Raw genomic sequence first — 19,098 nt, 5'->3', positions numbered from 1 at the left:
TCCCTACACTTCTTGAATCCCTTTTTCTTTGCCACTTACCATCTCCATGACCTTGGGCAAATTACTGAAACTTTCTGAGCCTTAGTTTCTTCATTCATAAAGTAGATAGTAAGACTTACCTCACAGATTTGTGAGGATTGCGTGAAGTATCTGCAAAGGTGCTTTCTAAACTGTGATTTGCCGTACAGTTGTAAGGAGGTATGGTGAAGGTGTTCATCAGAGGCCAGTTTGATTGTGACTTTGATAGAGTTGTGTTTCAATAATCTTGGTTAAGGTGGGGCATGGTGGCTCATGCCTGTAATCCCAACGCTTTGGGAGGCCAAGGTGGGCAGATCACCTGAGGACAGGAGTTCGAGACCAGCCTGGTCAACATGGTGAAACCCCGTCTCTACTAAAAATACAAAAATTAGCCGGGCTTAGTGTCATGCGCCTGTAGTCCCTAGTCAGCTACTGGGGATTCTGAGGCAAGAGAATTACTTGAACCCGGGAGGCGGAGGTTGCAGTGAGCCAAGATTGCGCCACTGCACTCCAACCTGGGCAACAGAGCGAGAATCCATCTCAATCATAATAATTATAATAAATAATCTTGGTTAGACTTCAAGCCACACTGTGGCATTCTTTTACCTTGAGTTAAGTATAAACTACTTTGAACTGTGTTTAAATGGAATGTATAAACCAAAGGCATCCCTAGCTGGAGTTACCTGGATTAACTTTTTGCTGCAACTACTGGGGTCAACAGAAAGGGGCAACATTTCTCGTACAAGGAGCCCATGCCTAGATGTGGCTTCTTTCCTGTCTACTCAGAATAGGCTGTGTGTGTCAGACCTAAGTCTTTTCCTACAAGGTGAGATTTTTTTTTTTCCTACGGGGTGTGAGAGTCGGGCTTATTGGCTGTGTATAGTTGGGGAGAATTACAGCTGTGGTGGTGTGTGGCTCAGTTTACTTGGCGACTTCTCTTCCTAGGCTACAGATCCTTCTAGGCCCTGGCCTTCTTCTTTTTAGCTGCTTTTTTCTAGGTAGAGTAAGTAGTTAGCAGCACACGCTGGCTCAGGAGTCAGGTAGACCTGGATTTGAGCCCAGACCTCACTGCCTGCTCAATACCCACCTCATAGGATTGTTAATGGGCATTAGATGAGACAATGGGTATATATAAAATTTAGCATAGGGTCTGGTAGCCAGTGAGTAGCCAATATTTATGTGTGAATTTATGTATCTCCTCTGGAGAGAGTATGACTAGTAAACATGGAAAAGCTTCAGAGCCTTAAATTTACCCATTATTGTTTATTGTTCCTGGTCTGTGGATTCTCTGCCTTCTGTCAGTGGTAAACCAAAGTACCTTTCACTTCTTGCTTTGCTGTTTCGTTCTTTTTTTTTTTCTTTTTTTTGGAGATGGAGTCTTGCTCTGTCACCCAGACTGGAGTGCAGTGGCGCAATTATGACTCACTGTAACCTCTGCCTCCTGGGTTCAAGCGATTCTCCTGCCTCAGCCTCCCGAGTAGCTGGGATTACAGGTGTGCACCACTGCACCTGGCTGATTTTTGTATTTTTAGTGGAGACGAGGTTTCACCATGTTGATCAGGTTGGTCTCGAACTCCAGACCTCAGGTGATCTGCCTGCCTCGGCCCCCCAAAGTTCTGGGATTACAGGTGTGAGCCACTGTGCCTGGCCTTCTCTTTCATTCTTGTGGGTGGTTCTCACCAACCTTGTTTTGTCCTCAGACTCTTCCCCTTTTCTAGGTGAAACCAACCCCTTCCTCCAGGAAAGCTTCTTTCCTCAGGGTAGAGCTGCCTTTTAAATTGGTTGGTTGAATTTTGGGTTTTGTGGGCTGGTGTCCTTAAAATCATTTCTGGCAACCTCAGAATGGTCTGCCTTGAGTCTCATGTCTTTATGTCACGGGGAATGACAGTCTTTTCTCCCTTCTTTCTTCTTCATTGTGTTGGAAAGTGTCCTCCCAGTTTCTATTGGCAAGTCTTCATTTGAATAAATTCCAATTCTTAATCTACTTCAAATATATTGAATCATCATCTGCTTCAAAAATGTAATGAAAACCGGCCGGGCGCGGTGGCTCATACTTGTGATCCCAGCAATTTGGGAGGCTAAGGTGAGAGGATCACTTGAGGCCAGGAGTTTGAGATTAGCGAGAGCAACATAATGAGACCCTTATTTCTTCAAAAAAAAAAAAAAAATCTAAGCATGGTGGTGTGCGCCTGTAGTCCAGCTACTCAGGAGGCTGAGGTGGAAGGATTGCTTGAGCACAGGAGTTCAAGACTGCAGTGAGCCAAGATTTCTCTACTGCACTCCATCACTCCACCCTGGGTGACAGAGCAAGGCCCTGACTCTTAAAAGAAAAGAACCGTATAAATACCCAGTGAAAAACCAAACAGTCTTATTAAAGCCAGATCTTGTTGCTAGAAAATATGTTGATTCTGAGGCTGCTCTCACTTTGGCACCTACTTAGAAAATGGTCTAAAGACAGAGTAGCACCAAACTTCAACTTTCTTCTCAAGGCTAGTGGAAGACCAAAAAGTGGAACAACTTTTTTATTTTGAGACTTAAGGTTTAATGCTACATATGTGGACTACCTAAAATTATCTCGTTTTCTGCCAGTAGTTTATGTGCTACTCTAAGTGATAGCAGATCAACTCTCAAATCTCAGTGGATTAGCATAGTAAAGGTCTATTTCCTGCTCATGCTACATGTCTAAAATGGGGGTGGGTAAGGGCAGAGGGCAGGCTCCTCGACATAGTTACTGCTGCTTCACATAGTCACTCAGTTACCTAGGCTGAGGGAGTCTCTACCATCTTGCCAGTCATCATGATAGAAGAGAAGCTATAGGTCAGGCATGGTTGCTCACACCTGTAATCCCAACAATTTGGGAGGCCGAGGTGGGAGGATCACTTGAGCCCAGGAGTTCAAGACCAGCCTGGGCAACATAGTGAAACCTTGTGTCTACAGAAAATAATAATAAAATTAGCCAGGCATGGTGGTGCACACCTGTAGTCCCAGCTACTCAAGAGGCTGTGGTGGGAGGATCACTTGAGCCCAGGAGGTCAAGACTGCAGTGAGCCATGATCATACCACTGCACTCCAGCCTGGGTGACAGAAACTCTGTCTCAAAAAAAAAAAAAAAAAGAGGTTATACAGAACTGACACCTATTCTCTACTTTGCCTGGAAGTAATCGCCTTATTTCTCTTCTTAGTCCATTGGCCAGAACTGGTCATATGGCCTCACCTAAGTGCATGGGGGCCAGGAAGTATACAAGAGCACATGGGATGTTTGGTGACCATTGCTGTCTCTGCTACATCTGTCTCTGCGATCTCAGGCTGGTCTGGATGTATCTAGATGAAGAATGGATATGGGCAGTTTTTGTTTGAAGAAGCTAATGATTATGTATGGAGTAGTTTGTAATTTATTAACATTATAATAATAAGCAAATGCAGGTGGTCAGATGTGTCAGGCCATTCCTTGGTAATTGTGTCTCCTTTCTTGAAGTTTCATTAAAGAACGATCAAAAGTCAGCACAGTTCCTCTGAAGAATAAGAAGGCCTCCAGTTTTCATGAGTTTGCACGGAATACCAGTGATGCTTGGGACATTGGCGATGATGAGGAAGAGGACTTTTCCTCACCTTCTTTCCAAACTCTGAACTCAAAAGTTGCTTTGGCAACTGCAGCCCAAGTTCTAGAAAACCACAGCAAGCTGAGGGTAAAACCAGAACGGTCCCAGTCAACGACATCGGATGTTCCTGCCAACTACAAGGTCATAAAGTCCAGCAGTGATGCCCAGCTGTCCAGAAACTCTAGTAAGTCCTTCCTGCTCCCTTCATAGCCTCAGGCTTTTCAGCAGCGTGCATTTTAAATAAAAGCGATTTGTGGTGGCTGCCCAGTCTGGTGACCTGGGGCTTCACTTTCTAACACCCAGGTGTTGTTTGCCATTCTCCTCTTCTCTTCTTACTTTCCCTGTGGTGGAGTCCAAAACTTCTGGTTTGATTGCTTCACATTGCTTTAGTCCTGGTCAGGTTTAGAAATATTAACTAATTTAAAGCTGTTAGTGGCTGAATTTCACAATTGTTTGGCCACTGTGGTTTGACTTTCTCAGCCCTGGGGAACAGCTACTAGCATAAAATTGTCTCTTCCTGTTCCTGAGGGAGGGAGCAAATGTGCCTAAAGGCCCCAGGTCTCGGCTTCCTGACCATCAGGCAGGTCCCATCAGGTTGGGTGGGATGGAAGTAGAGGCCTCTCTGTTTCTTTTCGGGAAACTGGCCAGAGTAACGGTTGATGCGATGGTGGTTTTATTAGACCTTTGGGGACTCTCAGTGTATTCCTTTAAATATTCATGGTTGTGTTTAATGTTGCCCTAATGGGTTTTATGAAAGTGTGTTGGGAACTGGAGAGGGAAGCTTTGTCATTGCAGTGAGAGTTAAAGCGGTGAGCGGGTAAAGGATGAAAAGGAAGTAGAAGAACATCAGAGCCCTGGCTCATGTTCTGAGGGAACTTTTTTCATGGCTGTAAGGTCTTTGCAATCATTCCACAGTTGTTTTCCATCACTGATTTGGGCTCTAGCGTGAACCTTCAGTGCCATGCACAGATAGGCATTCAGTGTTACTGACCAGGTGGCCACAGCTGCAGGCTGTGGAAGGTGTGTACACACGGTGATGGAGGGTCTCCAGAGATTCCCAGTGTGAGGAAGGCCCCTACTGTGATCCATAATGAGCTGCCCTGTGCAGCCAGGACCTCCCCAGCCCAGCCCAGAGCATTCTCCCTGAGGAGGTTTTCTCCTGCGGGCATCTGTCTGTAAATAGGTAATAGCGGAGATTTACAGCTGTCTCAGCTCTGCAGTGTGTCTGCATTTTCTAGTCCTCTCGTTACACTAGGCGTCCCAGCCAACTGCCTCGTGGAAGTTGTTTTTGTAAGCCTTCTAGTAGTACTGGTTGGTTGATATTCAATGTTTAATTTTTGTTATGACTACTACTTTTTAAGGCCCAGCCGTGTAAAGAGTATGAGGCAGTCATGTAAGCACAACTAGAATTAAAAACTGAGTTTTGCTTGTGATAATACAAGAGTTTCAGAGTCAGGCTTACCTAAGGTGGTTTTTCACCTCTCACTTGCAAATAATTTAATCTCCCTGAGCTGCAGTTTCTTGTCTGTAAAATAGTTATACATTCCTACCATGTGTTCTAAGGATCAAATGAGAGGTCATATGTAAAAGTGACCTATATGCCTTATACATAGGAAACACTCAATATATGTGAGTCCTGTAGTGCTTATTCACCCTACCCACCATCCAGTCTAGAAATGTCGAGAACAAGACAGAGTTCAGTTTGAGTCTTTGTTTGTTATTTCAGTCATATCCTGGCAGAATTAAGAACTGGTTCATTTTGGTGGGAAATGTAGGTGCACAAAGGAACCGCAGCCACCAAAGGCAGGATTGCCTTAGGCCAGAGCTTCTCACCAGGGCACACTGATGGGCCAAGAACCAGGTACAGGATGTGTGGAGATATTGATCCTCTTAGTCCATGGAGCAGCCGGGGGTTCCGGGGCTTGTGGAGAGCAACCACCTCCATTTATTGCAGCCTTGTGCTTTGTGGTGTCATCTGCCTTGTCATCATTCCTTATGTGCTCTGGGATGTGGAATGGGAAGGAAAACTCTGCCTTAGACTAAACTAAACTCACTGTTTGGCATCAAGAAAAGTTCCAAGTTGGGGCAGAAAGAAAACATTTGATTTTCCTTTAGAGTCACCAAAAAAGTTCTCAAAAGTTGCTGCAGCTTCTGGAGTCTCTGTTAGCACCTAAGGTGCCTTGGTGTGTTTGATATAAATGCAGCCCTTTCTCTGGGCAGTGAATGGAGCGTGGCTGGGTTCTGGTCCCTCGCTGCCCCTCAGCTGGGCACCTCAGGCAGTGCACACAGGCAGCCACGGCCTTGGGGAGGAGACACGATGCTGAACGATTAGGTTTAAGGCTTCTCAGAATCCATGCTCCTCACACAGCCCATTCTGTTTCTTTTTCAAATGATCTCAGGTGATACATGCCTGAGGAACCCACTCCACAAACAGCAGTCACTCCCTCTCCGGCCCATCATCCCCCTCGTTGCCCGGATCTCGGATCAGAACGCCTCTGGGGCCCCCCCAATGACTGTCCGGGAGAAAACCCGCCTAGAAAAATTCCGTCAGCTTCTCTCCAGCCACAACACTGACTTAGGTGAGTCCCTGTGAGCCCAGGCAAGGTAGGAGCTTTTGGTGACTGGAATTCTCAGAGACCTGGAAGCTACTGCTCTTTATTCTTCCTTCTTTTACTTTTCTAGCTTCTCCTGACCTGGTGCCCATTGCAGTGACATGCAGGTATTAAGTCAGACATATGTTACTAGAGATTATGGACCAAATTAGGTGGGACTGGTTTCTGTGACCTGTAGACCCTAGTGCAACTATTCTGACTTTGATCTCCTCTATCTCATGGTGACTCTTGCTGAAATCTACACCCACTGGTCTTTCTCTTCCCCTCTAACTTTCATCTCTGAGCTGACAGGACTGCTACTGCAAGGCCATGTCCTTGGCACTTGGCTGCTCAGGGCTGTTTTGGGCTTTTCCCTGTGCTTATGGGTAGCAAGTGGTGGTGGTGGTCTTACATGAATGGAAGGAGACATCAGGCAGTGCTGGTTGCGGTTTGCTTTAGAGCATTTGTGGAGAGTTCACCTAACAAGGCTGTTTTCTGTTTACAGATGAACTGAGGAAGTGTAGCTGGCCAGGGGTTCCCAGGGAGGTTCGACCTGTAACCTGGAGACTCCTGTCGGTGAGTTCTACCTACTGTGTAGAGAAGTGTGAGCCTCACACAGCCCTTCTTGCCTGATGAGGTTAGTCTGGACACATTGGTCTTAACTCCATAGACTTCTCTAGTCCTACTGGATATGACAGAACTATGGGACTGTAGTCCTATTTCTGTGCATAAAGAAACACTTTCTTGAGAGTTTATTCACACACATGTAGAGGTACACAGACTTGTACCAATAGTCATGGTCTCACGTTATTAACAGCGAGGAAGAAGAATAGAGTGAGTGAGATAGGGTGACCCCAGCACTTGCTTTGAGCAAGCTCAAACATTCCCTGTGCTTTACTCCTGTTTCAGTTGGAGTAACCAAAAGTTGAAACCCACTTTGATCTGTAAAGAGTTGATAAATGGGCCTCCCTTGGAAGCCTTACTAGTCCTGCTTTCACCAAGTACAGAGCACTGTGCCAGCCGCTACGATAGGAACACTTGGGTTTCCTGAGCCTGTAAAATTCATTCATTCATCTAGTGAGGATTGATTGAGGGTCTGCTGTTTGCCAGGCATAGTGCCAGATGCTCTGAGCAGATACAAAAATGAATAAACCACAGTCCCTGCTCTCCAGGCACTCACTGTGGAATGCATTACATAAATGTTTTCAAGAAGAAGGGTCTGTCTCCTGACTGCTCGCCCCACCTCTACTCTTGCAACCATGTAATCATTGCCTCTGCCACTTCTAATCAGTTTGAATGCTATTCAGAGTAGATTTGGTGAGAACGGAAGGGGAACAGAAAATATAAGAATGAAAGTGGGATCTAGACCAAGGATAAGAATGAAAGTTGGCCTGGAGCTTTGGCTAGGCTGGGGGCTGCTGCCAGAAGTTCTGTCTGAGTGTTGTAGCTGTTATGTCACGGATTCCATTCAGCTGCTTCCTAAGCTGGTAATTCTGAAAGTTACACTGGAAAAGAATGTAACTGGCACCAACTTACTTGGCACACTGCTGAGATGTGCTGTAGAGGTTGCTATATCCCTGCATTTCTCAGAAGTATGGCCCTGGACACACGCAGCCCTCCAAGGCCATGACTTGGGTCCAGCTCCCTCCCACTGACCTACATTCACTCCTGTACTGTGCCAGCTCTGGGAGCTGAGGAGTGCTCACCAGTGGCTCAAGCTTCAGCACAGTACAGGGCCAAGGGAGTAAATAATCCTGGGAAAGCTGGCCTTGCTTCATCTGCTCACATGTGGATCTCATTCAATGAGAAGAGGGCAAAAAATGGGTGGCCAGAACCAAGAAGGGATTTACCCTTGGCAGTTTTCCTTCTTGATAGTTTCCAAACCACTGCATAGATTAAAATAAAAATTAAGGATTTATCCAACCATTGTCTTTCCCTATCTGACCAGCAGTCTTGTCTATAGGGCTATCTCCCAGCAAACACTGAGAGGAGAAAGTTGACCCTGCAGCGGAAGCGGGAGGAATATTTTGGCTTCATTGAACAGTATTATGACTCTCGAAATGAGGAACATCACCAGGATACCTACAGACAGGTATAGTCATCACCTGCTGCCTCTTTGCTTACCAGTCATACACTTTAGGTGTGTCTCATGGTAGTGCTCTCAGGGTACAGGCTTTCCAAGTCCTCAGGCTGTGGTATGTTGGTTAGGAGTTAAATTTATCCTCAAAACTGTTTCCCCTCTTTTCATTCAGCAGCTCTGATTTTAGCCATTTTAAATAGACAGACTTTTTTGGCACTAGTCAGTGCGGTGCTTCTCAAACTTTAATGTACATACAAATCACCTAGGATTTTGATACGATCTCACCTAGAGATTATGAGAAAATGCAGATTCTGATTTAGCGGGTCTCGGGTAAAACCTGAAGTTCTAATGTGCTTCCTTGCAATGCTGCTGCTGCTGGTCCACCAACCACGCTATGAGTAGTAAGAGTTATCGAGTATGGAGAGGAAAGACAAGCTCACTTAGCAGTGGTCCAGTCCCTCTGGACTATGACATCCGTATGTCTTCCTGGCAGCTGCAGTGCTGTTTCGGCCTCTGTGACTGTCTGTAGGAGCTGTAGCTATCAGTAGTCTTGTCAGGGAGTCTTCCGTCTGCCCATAATGGTCCTCATGGTCTGCAGAAAGGTCTGCTCCCAACATCACACATGGAGGGAGGAGAAGAGTAGGCCAGGGGTTGCAGAAAGTGAAAGGTGGGCAGCTATCTACAACAAGCCTCAAGAACTGAAGTAGCCTCTGCTGCTGCTGCTGACACATTCTTTTGCATAGCTAGACTGGGCATTGGGAAATCCCCGAATTGAAATGGACATAGTGACGTCTTAGGTAACAGAAGTAAGAACTTTCAGCTTCAGTTACTGAAGGCCAACTGCTTTTGGTCCTTCCCCACTTTTTTTTTTTTGAGATGGAGTCTTGCTTTGTGGTCCGGGCTGGAGTGCAGTGGCGTGATCTTGGCTTACTGCAGCCTCCGCCTCCTGGGTTCAAGTGATTCTCCTGCCTCTCAGCTTCCCGAGTAGCTAGGATTATAGGCATGCGCCACCAGGCCCGGCTAATATTTTGTTTATTTTTTTTGAGACGGAGTCTTGTTTTGTCACCTAGGCTGGAGTGCAGTGGTGCAATCTCGGCTCACACCAGTCTCTGTCACCCAGGTTCCACCAATTCTCCTGCCTCAGCCTCCTGGGTAGCTGGGATTACAGGCGCACACCACCATACCCAGCTAATTTTTGTAATTTTAGTAGAGACAGGGTTTTGCCATGTTGGCCAGGCTGGTCTCGAACTCCTGACCTCAGGTGATCCACCCACCTCAGCCTCCCAAAGTGCTGGGATTACAGGTGTGAGCCACCGCACCCAGCCCTAATTTGTGTATTTTTAGTGCAGATGGGGTTTCATCATGTTGGCCAGGCTGGTCTCAAACTCCTGACCTCAAGTGATCCACCCGCCTCGGCCTCCCAAAGTGCTGGGATTACAGACGTGAGCCATTGCCCCTGGCCCTTCCCCACTTCTTACACGTCATGACTTCATAAACAAGTTCATCTCTGGTTCCCTATTTTAGGATATTTATGCAGCTTTCTGAGCTCTTCTAGTTCTTAGGAACTGTCGATGAGTAAGATTCTGAAAGAGGGGTACCTACTTGGATCATACCTGCTACATACATGCCAGCCCAGAGTGAAACAGACTTCAGAGCAATAAGAAAAAACCCTCAGGCTGTGAAGCCTATTGCCATTTGACTTAAGTGGTTTCTTTTGGGCGGTTTCCTAATAAACTACTGTTATCATGGAAACATGTTCCATATGGGCAGGTAGGTATAACTAGATTTTTTTTCTGTGTCAGTCACTTCTTTCTGAAGATAAACTGTGTTTTCTTACTACTTTCATTCCCATTTCTTTAATAAAAAAAAAAAAAAAACTTGTCAAAAGAACAAACTGGACCGAGCACGGTGGCTCACATGTGTAATCCCAGCACTTTGGGAGGCCGAGGCGAGTGGGTCATCTGAGGTCAGGAGTTCGAGACCAGCTACGCCAACATGGTGAAACCCCATCTCTACTAAAAATACAAAAATTAGCCAGGCATAGGGACAGATACCTGTAATCCCAGCTACTTGGGAGGCTGAGACAGGAGAATCGCTTGAACCCTGGAAGCGGAGGTTGCGGTGAGCCGAGATAGTGCCAATTACACTCTAGCCTGGGGGACAAGAGTGAGACTTCGTCTCAACAACAAAAAAAAGAACAAACTGGCATTTGTGTTTTTGGACATGCCTTCTCTTTTTCAGATTCACATTGACATTCCAAGGACGAATCCTCTCATTCCGTTGTTCCAGCAACCACTTGTACAGGAGGTGAGGGAATTACTTAATGTTCTTTGGCGCTTCTCCCTGCATAGTTCTGTGGCACCTGTTTACAGGTTTGCGGCTAATCATAATAGTACCTTATGTTCATATATGCAGCTTTGGTTCCTTTAGAGCATGGTTTCATGCATTCTCATTTCATCTTCATAACAAATCTGTGAGCGGAATAACACTTTGAAAGGCTAAGGAACTTGCTCAGAATTTCGAGTCTACCTGGTGGCAGAATGAAGAACCCACATCTTAGAATTCCTATTCCTGTATTTGCTCTACTTTATCAAGCTGGAAGTAGTGATTTTTTAAATTGTGGTAAAATATACATAATATAAAATTTGCTATGTTAACCATTTTTTAGTGTACAGCTCGGTGGCATTAAGTACAATCACGTTGTTGTATGACCATCACCATCCACTTCCAGAACATTTTTCATCTTCCCAAACTGAAACTCTGTATCCTTTAAATATTAACTCCCTTCCCCAGCAGCCTCCATTCTATTTGTCTCCAAGAATTTGACTACTCCAGGTAGCTCAAATAAGTGGAATCATAAAATATTTGTCCTTTTGTGACTGGCTTATTTCACTTAGCATAATATCTTCAAGATTCATGCCTGTTGTTGCATGTGTGAATTTCCTTCCTTTTTTAAGGCTGAATAATATTCCGTTGTGCATATGTAACACATACTGTTGAGCTCTTCATCTGTCAGTGGACACATGGGTTGCTTTCACATTTTGGCTATTGTGAGTAATGCTACTGCTAGTATGGGTATGTGACTATCTGTTTGAGTCTCTGTTTTAAATTCTTTTGGGTATATATTTAGAAGTGGGATTAGTAGTTATGTTTTGAGACCTAACAAGTTAATGAAGTACATGGAAGGTGTCAGTGGGACTATTATGTTTTGACTCAAGCAGTAACTGTAAACTTCTTAAGATTAGGGATTTCCTTTGCAACTTTACAGTAGCCAGGACACTAAGTGTTAGTGCTCTTTTAACAGAACTTGCCATTCTCATAATAGAGAGGGATGGTGGTTAAAATGCTGAAAATAATTTCTATTTGACTTTGGGTTGTATTTATAATTTTGTTTAAATATAGATGTCTCCACTGGTGGGGTCCCTCATGTCTTACCCATAGCATAAATAAGATTTTGAAGGTAACACCATTATTTTAACTATAAGATTCAGCTCATAGGAAGCTAAAAACCCATTCACGATCCCTTTATCCTCCCATACAGTTTTCCATGGTCAGCACTGCTTATTCCTCATTTTAACTTGGAGATGTTCAGAGACTTTTCTTTTACCTGTGCATGCTTACTCTAAATTTGGAGATGGGGAAAGTAGTCAGTTTAAAAGGCTTCTCAGCCAGGCATGGTGACTCACTCCTATAATCCCAGCACTTTGGGAGGCCAAGGCCAGAGGGATTGCTTGAGCCCACGAGTTTGAGACCAGCCTGAGCCCAGGAGTTTGAGACCAGTCTGGGTAACATAGCGAGACTCTGTCTCAAAAAAGTTACAGAATTAGCCAGGCATGGTGGTATGTGCCTGTGCTACTGTGCCTGTGCTATTTGGGAGGTTGAGGAGGGAGGATCTCTTGAGCCCAGGTGGTCAAAGCTGCAATAAGCCATGATCGTGCCATTGCACTCTAGCCTGAGTGACAGAGCAAGATCCTATCTCAAAAAAAAAAAAAAAAAAAAAAGGTTGGGGGCTGGTGGCTTCTCTTAGTAGTGCATCCTGAATACAATATGGGAACTCAAACTTTATTCTTTCCAATTTTTCCTGAATTACCATTTCATCTAGCAGGCTACAGTCATCTTTTTAATTTTTTTTTATTTTAACTTTTTAAGAGACAGGGTCTCACTCTATCACCCAGGTTAGAGTGCAATGGTGTGATCATAGCTCACTGCAGCCTCTACCTCCTGGGCTCAAGCAGTCCTCCTGCCTCAGCCTCCCAAGTAGCTGGGGCTACAATCATGCACCACCACACCTGGCTAATTTTTTTCTCATAATTTTTTGTAAAGATGGGGTCTTGCTTTGTTGCCCAGGATTGGTCTTGAACCCCTGGCCTCAAGCACTCTTACTGCTTTTCCTCTCAAAATGCTGGAATTACAAGGCGTGAGCCACCATCCAGTCTAGTAAAAATGCCAACCAAGAAGTAAAGAACTAAGTAACACTGAATACGGAAAGGCTTGCTTTGAAAACCTGAAAGATACCTGAGAATTGACTATAGTATGTAAAAAGTACCCACACTAGTAGAAGAGACATAGGAAAACCTCCAGGGGTTCTCCTATCCACTCCTCTCTATAAGGCAGGATTATCCCAGACTTTTTCTACAGTGAGCATCCCATGGTCTCCCCTGATTACCAGGCTTGGTGCTCTTCAGTTTCCATCTCTTTGACCACTTCACTTTGACCGTGTGAGTGTGTTTGTGTTGTCCCACCCTTACTAAAGAGGATGATTGCAGGTCTCCTGATTCTGAACAGCTAGCTTCCATGTACTTGGCCATTGTTACAGCCAGGCACCAAGGATATGAGTATTTACAAGGAGCTGATCCTATGGAGTAGAAGCCCTTCTAAGTCCTTTGGAAAGACCAACCTGGAGGAGCTTTTTAACAGAGGCATCTAGACAGACCCAGGTCACAAGAAATACAAAGAAAGAGAGTGAGCCAGGGAATTCTTGAGATTTTCCTGAAAATGATGGTTCTAGCTTTGGCTGTGTTTTCAAGATAGAGGGGTCATTTAGCAACAGAGAGGAAATAGAGTATAAGAATGCTCCCATTAGAGTGTTGGGCTGAATGCAATTGAGGTTGCTGTGCCTTTTCCTCAACCGCACAAAGCAAATGGGTAGGTCTAGTGAAGGCAGAGAGGCCAGCTCCCTTCGAGGGAGGGCTTTGTTCTCACTGCCTGTGAAGGCAGCAGTGTTGACAGTGAAGGAAACCGTTTCTCAGCTCTGTTTGCCAGCTGTAGACACAACTATCTATGACAGAGGGGCTGGGGAGCATCCTTTATATGTCTCTAGATTCTCTATGTCCCTCCTACACTAGATAACCATCTCCAAAAACCATATAACCATTTCCTGTTTATTGGTCTCCCTGGGAGGTTTTTCTCCCTTGCACCTGCTTGAGAGGGCCTCTTCATTCTGATGCTGAGGTGATTGGCTGAGATTCTCCTGAGTCCACGTGCTTTCTAATCTCCTACCCTATCATCTGCATGTATTCACCATCACCTCTGTCATCTCTCTGGTGTGGTTCACAGAGACATGAGGCAGCCCAGTCAAAACCAGTCTCAAGAATGTGTCAGACTCAGGAGTTGTGGTCAACAGAATGAAACCAGGCAATGGGTATCATCAGGTTGAGAGAAGGTGGGGAGAAACTCAGAGGGCCTAATGAAAGCAAGGAGAGTATAGTTGAGTGGTACAGGGCATGATTCTGTAAAGGGACCATAGAGATCTTTCCTTTGTCCCCAGCCTAGGCCTCTGGCTTCTTGTGGCTAATACGCTAAACCCCAGGGTCTTTCCCATGGGGGCCCTGGCTGGTTTCTCTGTTCTCAAATACCCAGCTGTAGGAGTCCATAGGATTTTGTTTAACTTCCTATCCTTAGCAGATGTCTGAGTTGTATCCTGATATGTGAAGTGACTTCCTGCAATGTGCAGTCTGTCGCTTGGTCCTAGTCAGGCTGGGTTAGAATTAAATCTAGACCTCCTTTCTTCTCAGCAGGGAGAGTGGAGGGTAGTAGAGAAGGTATTTCCTCTCTAAATCCTATAATGACAAAAAAAAATTTAGAAAAAAGCATCAGAACTAGGATGTTCTGATATCTTGCTCTTGGAAATAGAAAACAGTATCTACAGATGAGAATGTGGTGGCCTGAATTAACAGCATTCATCCCAAATGTTTTCTAAGTCATTTGGGTTGCAATTCTTTCCTTTTCCCAATTTCGTATTATGGTGACCAGATAATGAAAAAATGAATAAAGAGCAAGAAGTGTCTACCCCTACTTGAAAACAATTAGTGTATTAGAAACTTTTTGCATTTATATACTTCTTTATCCCACAGTATTTTAAAATTTTCCTAAACATTCTACACCAACCCAGAGGTAAATAGTGAAGTAGGTAAACGGAGGGAGGGAGTGTGTCCCCATGATTTAACACTCGTGTCTTTCTTTCTCATTTTCCTAGATCTTTGAAAGAATTCTATTTATTTGGGCCATCCGCCACCCTGCCAGTGGGTATGTCCAGGGAATTAATGACCTGGTCACTCCATTCTTTGTCGTCTTCCTCTCAGAATATGTGGGTAAGAAGCATTAGTACCAAGTTGAACAAGCTATTGCTCTTTCTTATCTGCCGTCTGTCTGTTTGTTTTTCCCAAGAGTCCAGCCAGTGGGTATGTCTTGCTAGAAAATAGATAGTGCCTTTGGAATACACAGCTAAAACTACTTTTAACAGCGATTGCTGCCTGGAATTTATCTCTTAAGATGGTCACAGATCTCACCTAAAAAGATCTGCTTTGTCACAAGAATGACCACATTGATATGTTTTGTAGTTTTATGGTTTATTTGAGATTATTTTAGGATTATTTTGAACTTGTTTCCGACTCAGGCTCTCATCCATGTAAACTGGAATTTTAGATTGGACGTCAGGCCTGCACACTCCAGTTCACTTGCTATATCTTAGGAGCAGGATGTGGACATGCAGAGGACAAAAGGTTGTGGCACCAGAACCCAGCACATACAGGAAGTGATGGAATGGGCCAAGGAGAACTCCAAGACCTTGATTTCTCCCCACTCCTTCTTCACCTCTCACCCCACTGGGTTCTTGTCACTTTAGAAAGATATTTGATTTCATGGCAGCAGTTAGGTTTTCTTGTAGTCCCAGCCTCTGCCGGCCAGCCTAAGTTAAGCAGAGTCTTAAAGGAGTTGAGGATCCTGTGTCTCTGTTTTGGTTTCCTTAATCACTTCTGCTGAGAGAGTCACAGGAAAACCCATCTGCCACGGCCTGATGCTTTGTTTCCTTAGGTAAGGAGAACCTCATGTAGGAATAAGAACATCGAAAGGGATCTTAGAAAGCCATTCACGTAATCCCTCATTTCACTGAGAAGTTTTGAGATTCTCTGTCTCCTTATTAGAGGCAGAGCTAGGACTAAAATCATTTTCTTTAGACTCTGAGGGTGGTGGATGATTGTGGTTTTTGGAGGAAGCCATTTGGAGGGGTTAGGGGGTTGGGTGATGAGAAATGGGTGAGAGTGGAGCCCTTTGGAGAGGACAGCATAAGAAATGTCTCACTTGGTCTATCCTATCCAGGTTTTCCAATGGGGCTCAAAGGGATGATGAGGTCTTTCATGAGGCAATCTTGGAAAACTAAGGCAACTGACTAAGAAGGCTTTTTCTAGAGGACTTTTTACATCTTCCCCCCACCCCCCTGCCTGAATAGACCAACTTTTGGAAGCAGCATAATTCTACTGTGTTGTATAATTTTATCAAGAGAGCAGTTTAGCTGATCTGTTGGGATTTTTTAGTTGCTTCTTGCAGTAATAATTTTCTAAAATAGTATTGAAGAATGAGCCTAGGATGGTATTAACCCATTCATTAATTTACATTTGAAGTCTAAATGCTGTCATGAAATCTTGCTAACAGTGTTGTGCCAGTTAAAAATAATCCTCAGCAGCTGTAGTTCTGATTAGATATTTAATTATCTTGTTAGCTTTGTTTTTTGTATTTATATTTTGTTCCAAGCCTGTCTTCACTTTCTTTAGGTGCCCATCCCATTACTACCTCAACCCCATCAAGCAGTGTGCCTTTCTGTGATAGATATGACTGCTTTCTAATCTTGGTACAGGCATATCTTGTTTTATTGAGCTTTGTAGATATTGCATTTTTATAAATTGAAGATTTGTGGCAACCCTGCATTGAGCAAGTCTATCAGTGCCACTTTTCAAAAGCATGTGTTCACTTTGTGTCTCTGTGTCACATTCTGGTAATTCTCACAGTATTTTTAACTTTTCATTATTATTATATCTGTCATGGTCATCTGTGATCAGCGAACTTTGATGTTATTGTTGTAATTATTTCAGGGTGCCATGAACTGCCTCCATATAAGACAGTGAACTTAATTTATAAATGTTGTGTGTGTTCTGATTGCTCCACCAGCTGATCCTTCCTCATCTCCCTCTCCTTGGGCCTACCTATTCCCTGAGACACAACAATATTCAAATTAGGTCAATTAATAACTGCAGTGGCTTGTAAATGTTCAAGGGAAAGGAAGTTACATGTCTCTCGCTTTAAATCAAAAGCTATAAGTGATTAAGCTTAATGAAGAAGGCAGGTCAAAAGCTGAGCCAGGCTGAAAGCTATGCCTCTTGTGCCAGTATGCCAAATTGTGAGCAAAGGAAAAGTTCTTGAAGGAATTAAAAGTGCTACTCCAGTGAACACACAAATAATATGAGAGCAAAATAGCCTTATTGCTGATATGGAGAAAGTTTTAGTGTTCTGGATAGAAGATCAAACCAGCCACAACATTCCCTAAATCCTGAGCTTAACCCAGAGCAAGGCCTTAACTTTTTTCACTTCCATAGAGGCTAAGAGAGGTGAGGAAGCTGCAGAAGAAAAGTTTGAAGCTAGCAAAGTTGGTTTTCATGAAGTTTAAGGAAAGAAGCCATCTCCATAACAAAAAGTGCAGGGTGAAGCAACAAGTGCTGATGGAGAAGCTGCAGCAAATTATCTGGAAGATCTAGCTAAGATCATTGATGAAGGCGGTACACTAAACAGCAGATTTTCAGTATAGACAAAACAGCCTTCTATTGGAAAAAGATGCCATCCAGGACTTTCTTTTTTAAATTTAATTTTTTTTTAAGAGACAGTAGCATGATCATAGCACACTGTAACATTATACTCTGACTAAAGCCATCCTCCTGCCCCCTGAGTAGCTAGAACTGCAGATGCACACCCACCACACCTGGCTAACTTTATAAAAACAATTTTTGTAGAGAGGGGGTCTTAGTATGTTGCCCAGGCTGGTCTTGAATTCCTGGTTCAAGTGATCCTCCCGTCTTGGCCTCCTGAGTAGTTGGGATTACAAGTATGTAGTAACCACTATGACCAGCCTGCTATCTAGGACTTTCATAGCTAGAGAGGAGTAGTCAGAGTCTGGCTTCGAAGGACAGACTGGCTCTCTTGTTAGGGACTAAGGCAGCTGGTGACTTTAAGTTGAAGCCCGTGCTCACTTACCATTCCAAAAACCCTAGAGCCCTTAAGAATTATGCAAAATATACTCTGCCTGTGCTTTATAAGTGGAACAATAAAGCTTGGATGACAGCACATCTGTTTATAGCATGGTTTATTGAATATTTTAAGGCCACTGTTGAGACCTCTTGCTCACAAAAAAAGATTTCTTTCAAAATAGCACTGTCCATTGACAATGAACCTAGACACCTGAGAGCTCTGATGGAGATGTACAAGGAGATTAATGTTTTCATACCTGCTAACACAATGTCTGTTCTGCAGCCTGTGGATCAAGGAGTCATTTCAACTTCTGAGTCTTATTATTTAAGAGATATATTTAGTAATTTAGTAAAGCTATAGCTGACATACTTTCTTGAGATGGAATCTACTCCTGGTGAAGATGCTATGAACATTTGAAATGACAACAAAGGATTTAGAATATTATGTAAACTCAATTAGTAAAGCAGTGGCAGGATTTGAGAAGGTTGACTCCAATTTTTTAAAAAATGTTATTTATTTATTTATTTGGAGACAGGGTCTCACTCTTTTGCCCAGGCTAGAGTGCAGTGGTGTAATCATAGCTCAAACTAATCTCAAACTCCTGGGCTCAAGTGATCCTCCTGCCTCAGCCTCCTGAGTAGCTGGGACTACAGCTGTGTACCACCACACCCAGCTAATTTTTAAATTTTTTGTAGAGATGAGGTTCTCATTGTGTTGCCCAGGCTGGTCTTGAATTCCTGACCTCAAGCAGTCCTGCCTTGACCTCCCAAAGTCCTGAGAGTATAGGAGTGAGCTACCACACCTGGCCAGATTGACTTCATTTTTTAATTTTTTTTGTTTTTTTCAGATAAATAGAAAGTCTGGTTTTATTTTCACCGTTACATTCTTGTCAAGTGCAAGGTCAGCCAGCTAAGATTTCCAGTAATGACTGAGGTAATAACTTCTGCTGGCATGTCTTCTGAGTCGCCATTTCCTCCACTGATACTCATCCAAATAATAAGAGAAACACAATTGCAGTTGAGTTTACTATTATCAATGCCACTCTCATCAAAATTCTTACAGACTGAATAAGGTTCATTAGCTGAAATTTAATTCTTGGCTCCTCTCCAAAGCCATTGATTCCCTGGTCTGTTCCCCAGCCAAAGTTCCACATGGCTGGGGAGGCCTCACAATCATAGCAGAAGACAAATGAGGAGCAGAGTCATGTCTTACATGGTGGCAGGCAAGAGACTGATTTAATTTTGAAAGAAGTTCTACTGTGGGTAAAATGCTGTCAAACAGAATCACATGCTACAGA

At 43.9% G+C, this 19,098-nt stretch overlaps 1 protein-coding gene across 1 annotated transcript in view; it reads left to right on the top strand.

The window, feature by feature from the left end:
- Window positions 1-19,098, top strand: part of TBC1D22B (TBC1 domain family member 22B) — a 75,146-nt gene that overhangs the window by 17,566 nt on the left and 38,482 nt on the right. The window contains exons 3-8 of the mRNA XM_015136260.3: window positions 3,494-3,801; window positions 6,017-6,196; window positions 6,714-6,784; window positions 8,172-8,300; window positions 10,530-10,595; window positions 14,764-14,878. Of these exons, the coding sequence (XP_014991746.1) occupies window positions 3,494-3,801; window positions 6,017-6,196; window positions 6,714-6,784; window positions 8,172-8,300; window positions 10,530-10,595; window positions 14,764-14,878 (869 nt within the window). The remainder of the gene's footprint in view (window positions 1-3,493; window positions 3,802-6,016; window positions 6,197-6,713; window positions 6,785-8,171; window positions 8,301-10,529; window positions 10,596-14,763; window positions 14,879-19,098) is intronic.

Source organism: Macaca mulatta, chromosome 4 (assembly GCF_049350105.2).
Source record: "Macaca mulatta isolate MMU2019108-1 chromosome 4, T2T-MMU8v2.0, whole genome shotgun sequence".
NCBI classification, from domain to species: domain Eukaryota; kingdom Metazoa; phylum Chordata; class Mammalia; order Primates; family Cercopithecidae; genus Macaca; species Macaca mulatta.
This window is presented reverse-complemented; position numbering and strand designations above follow the sequence as displayed.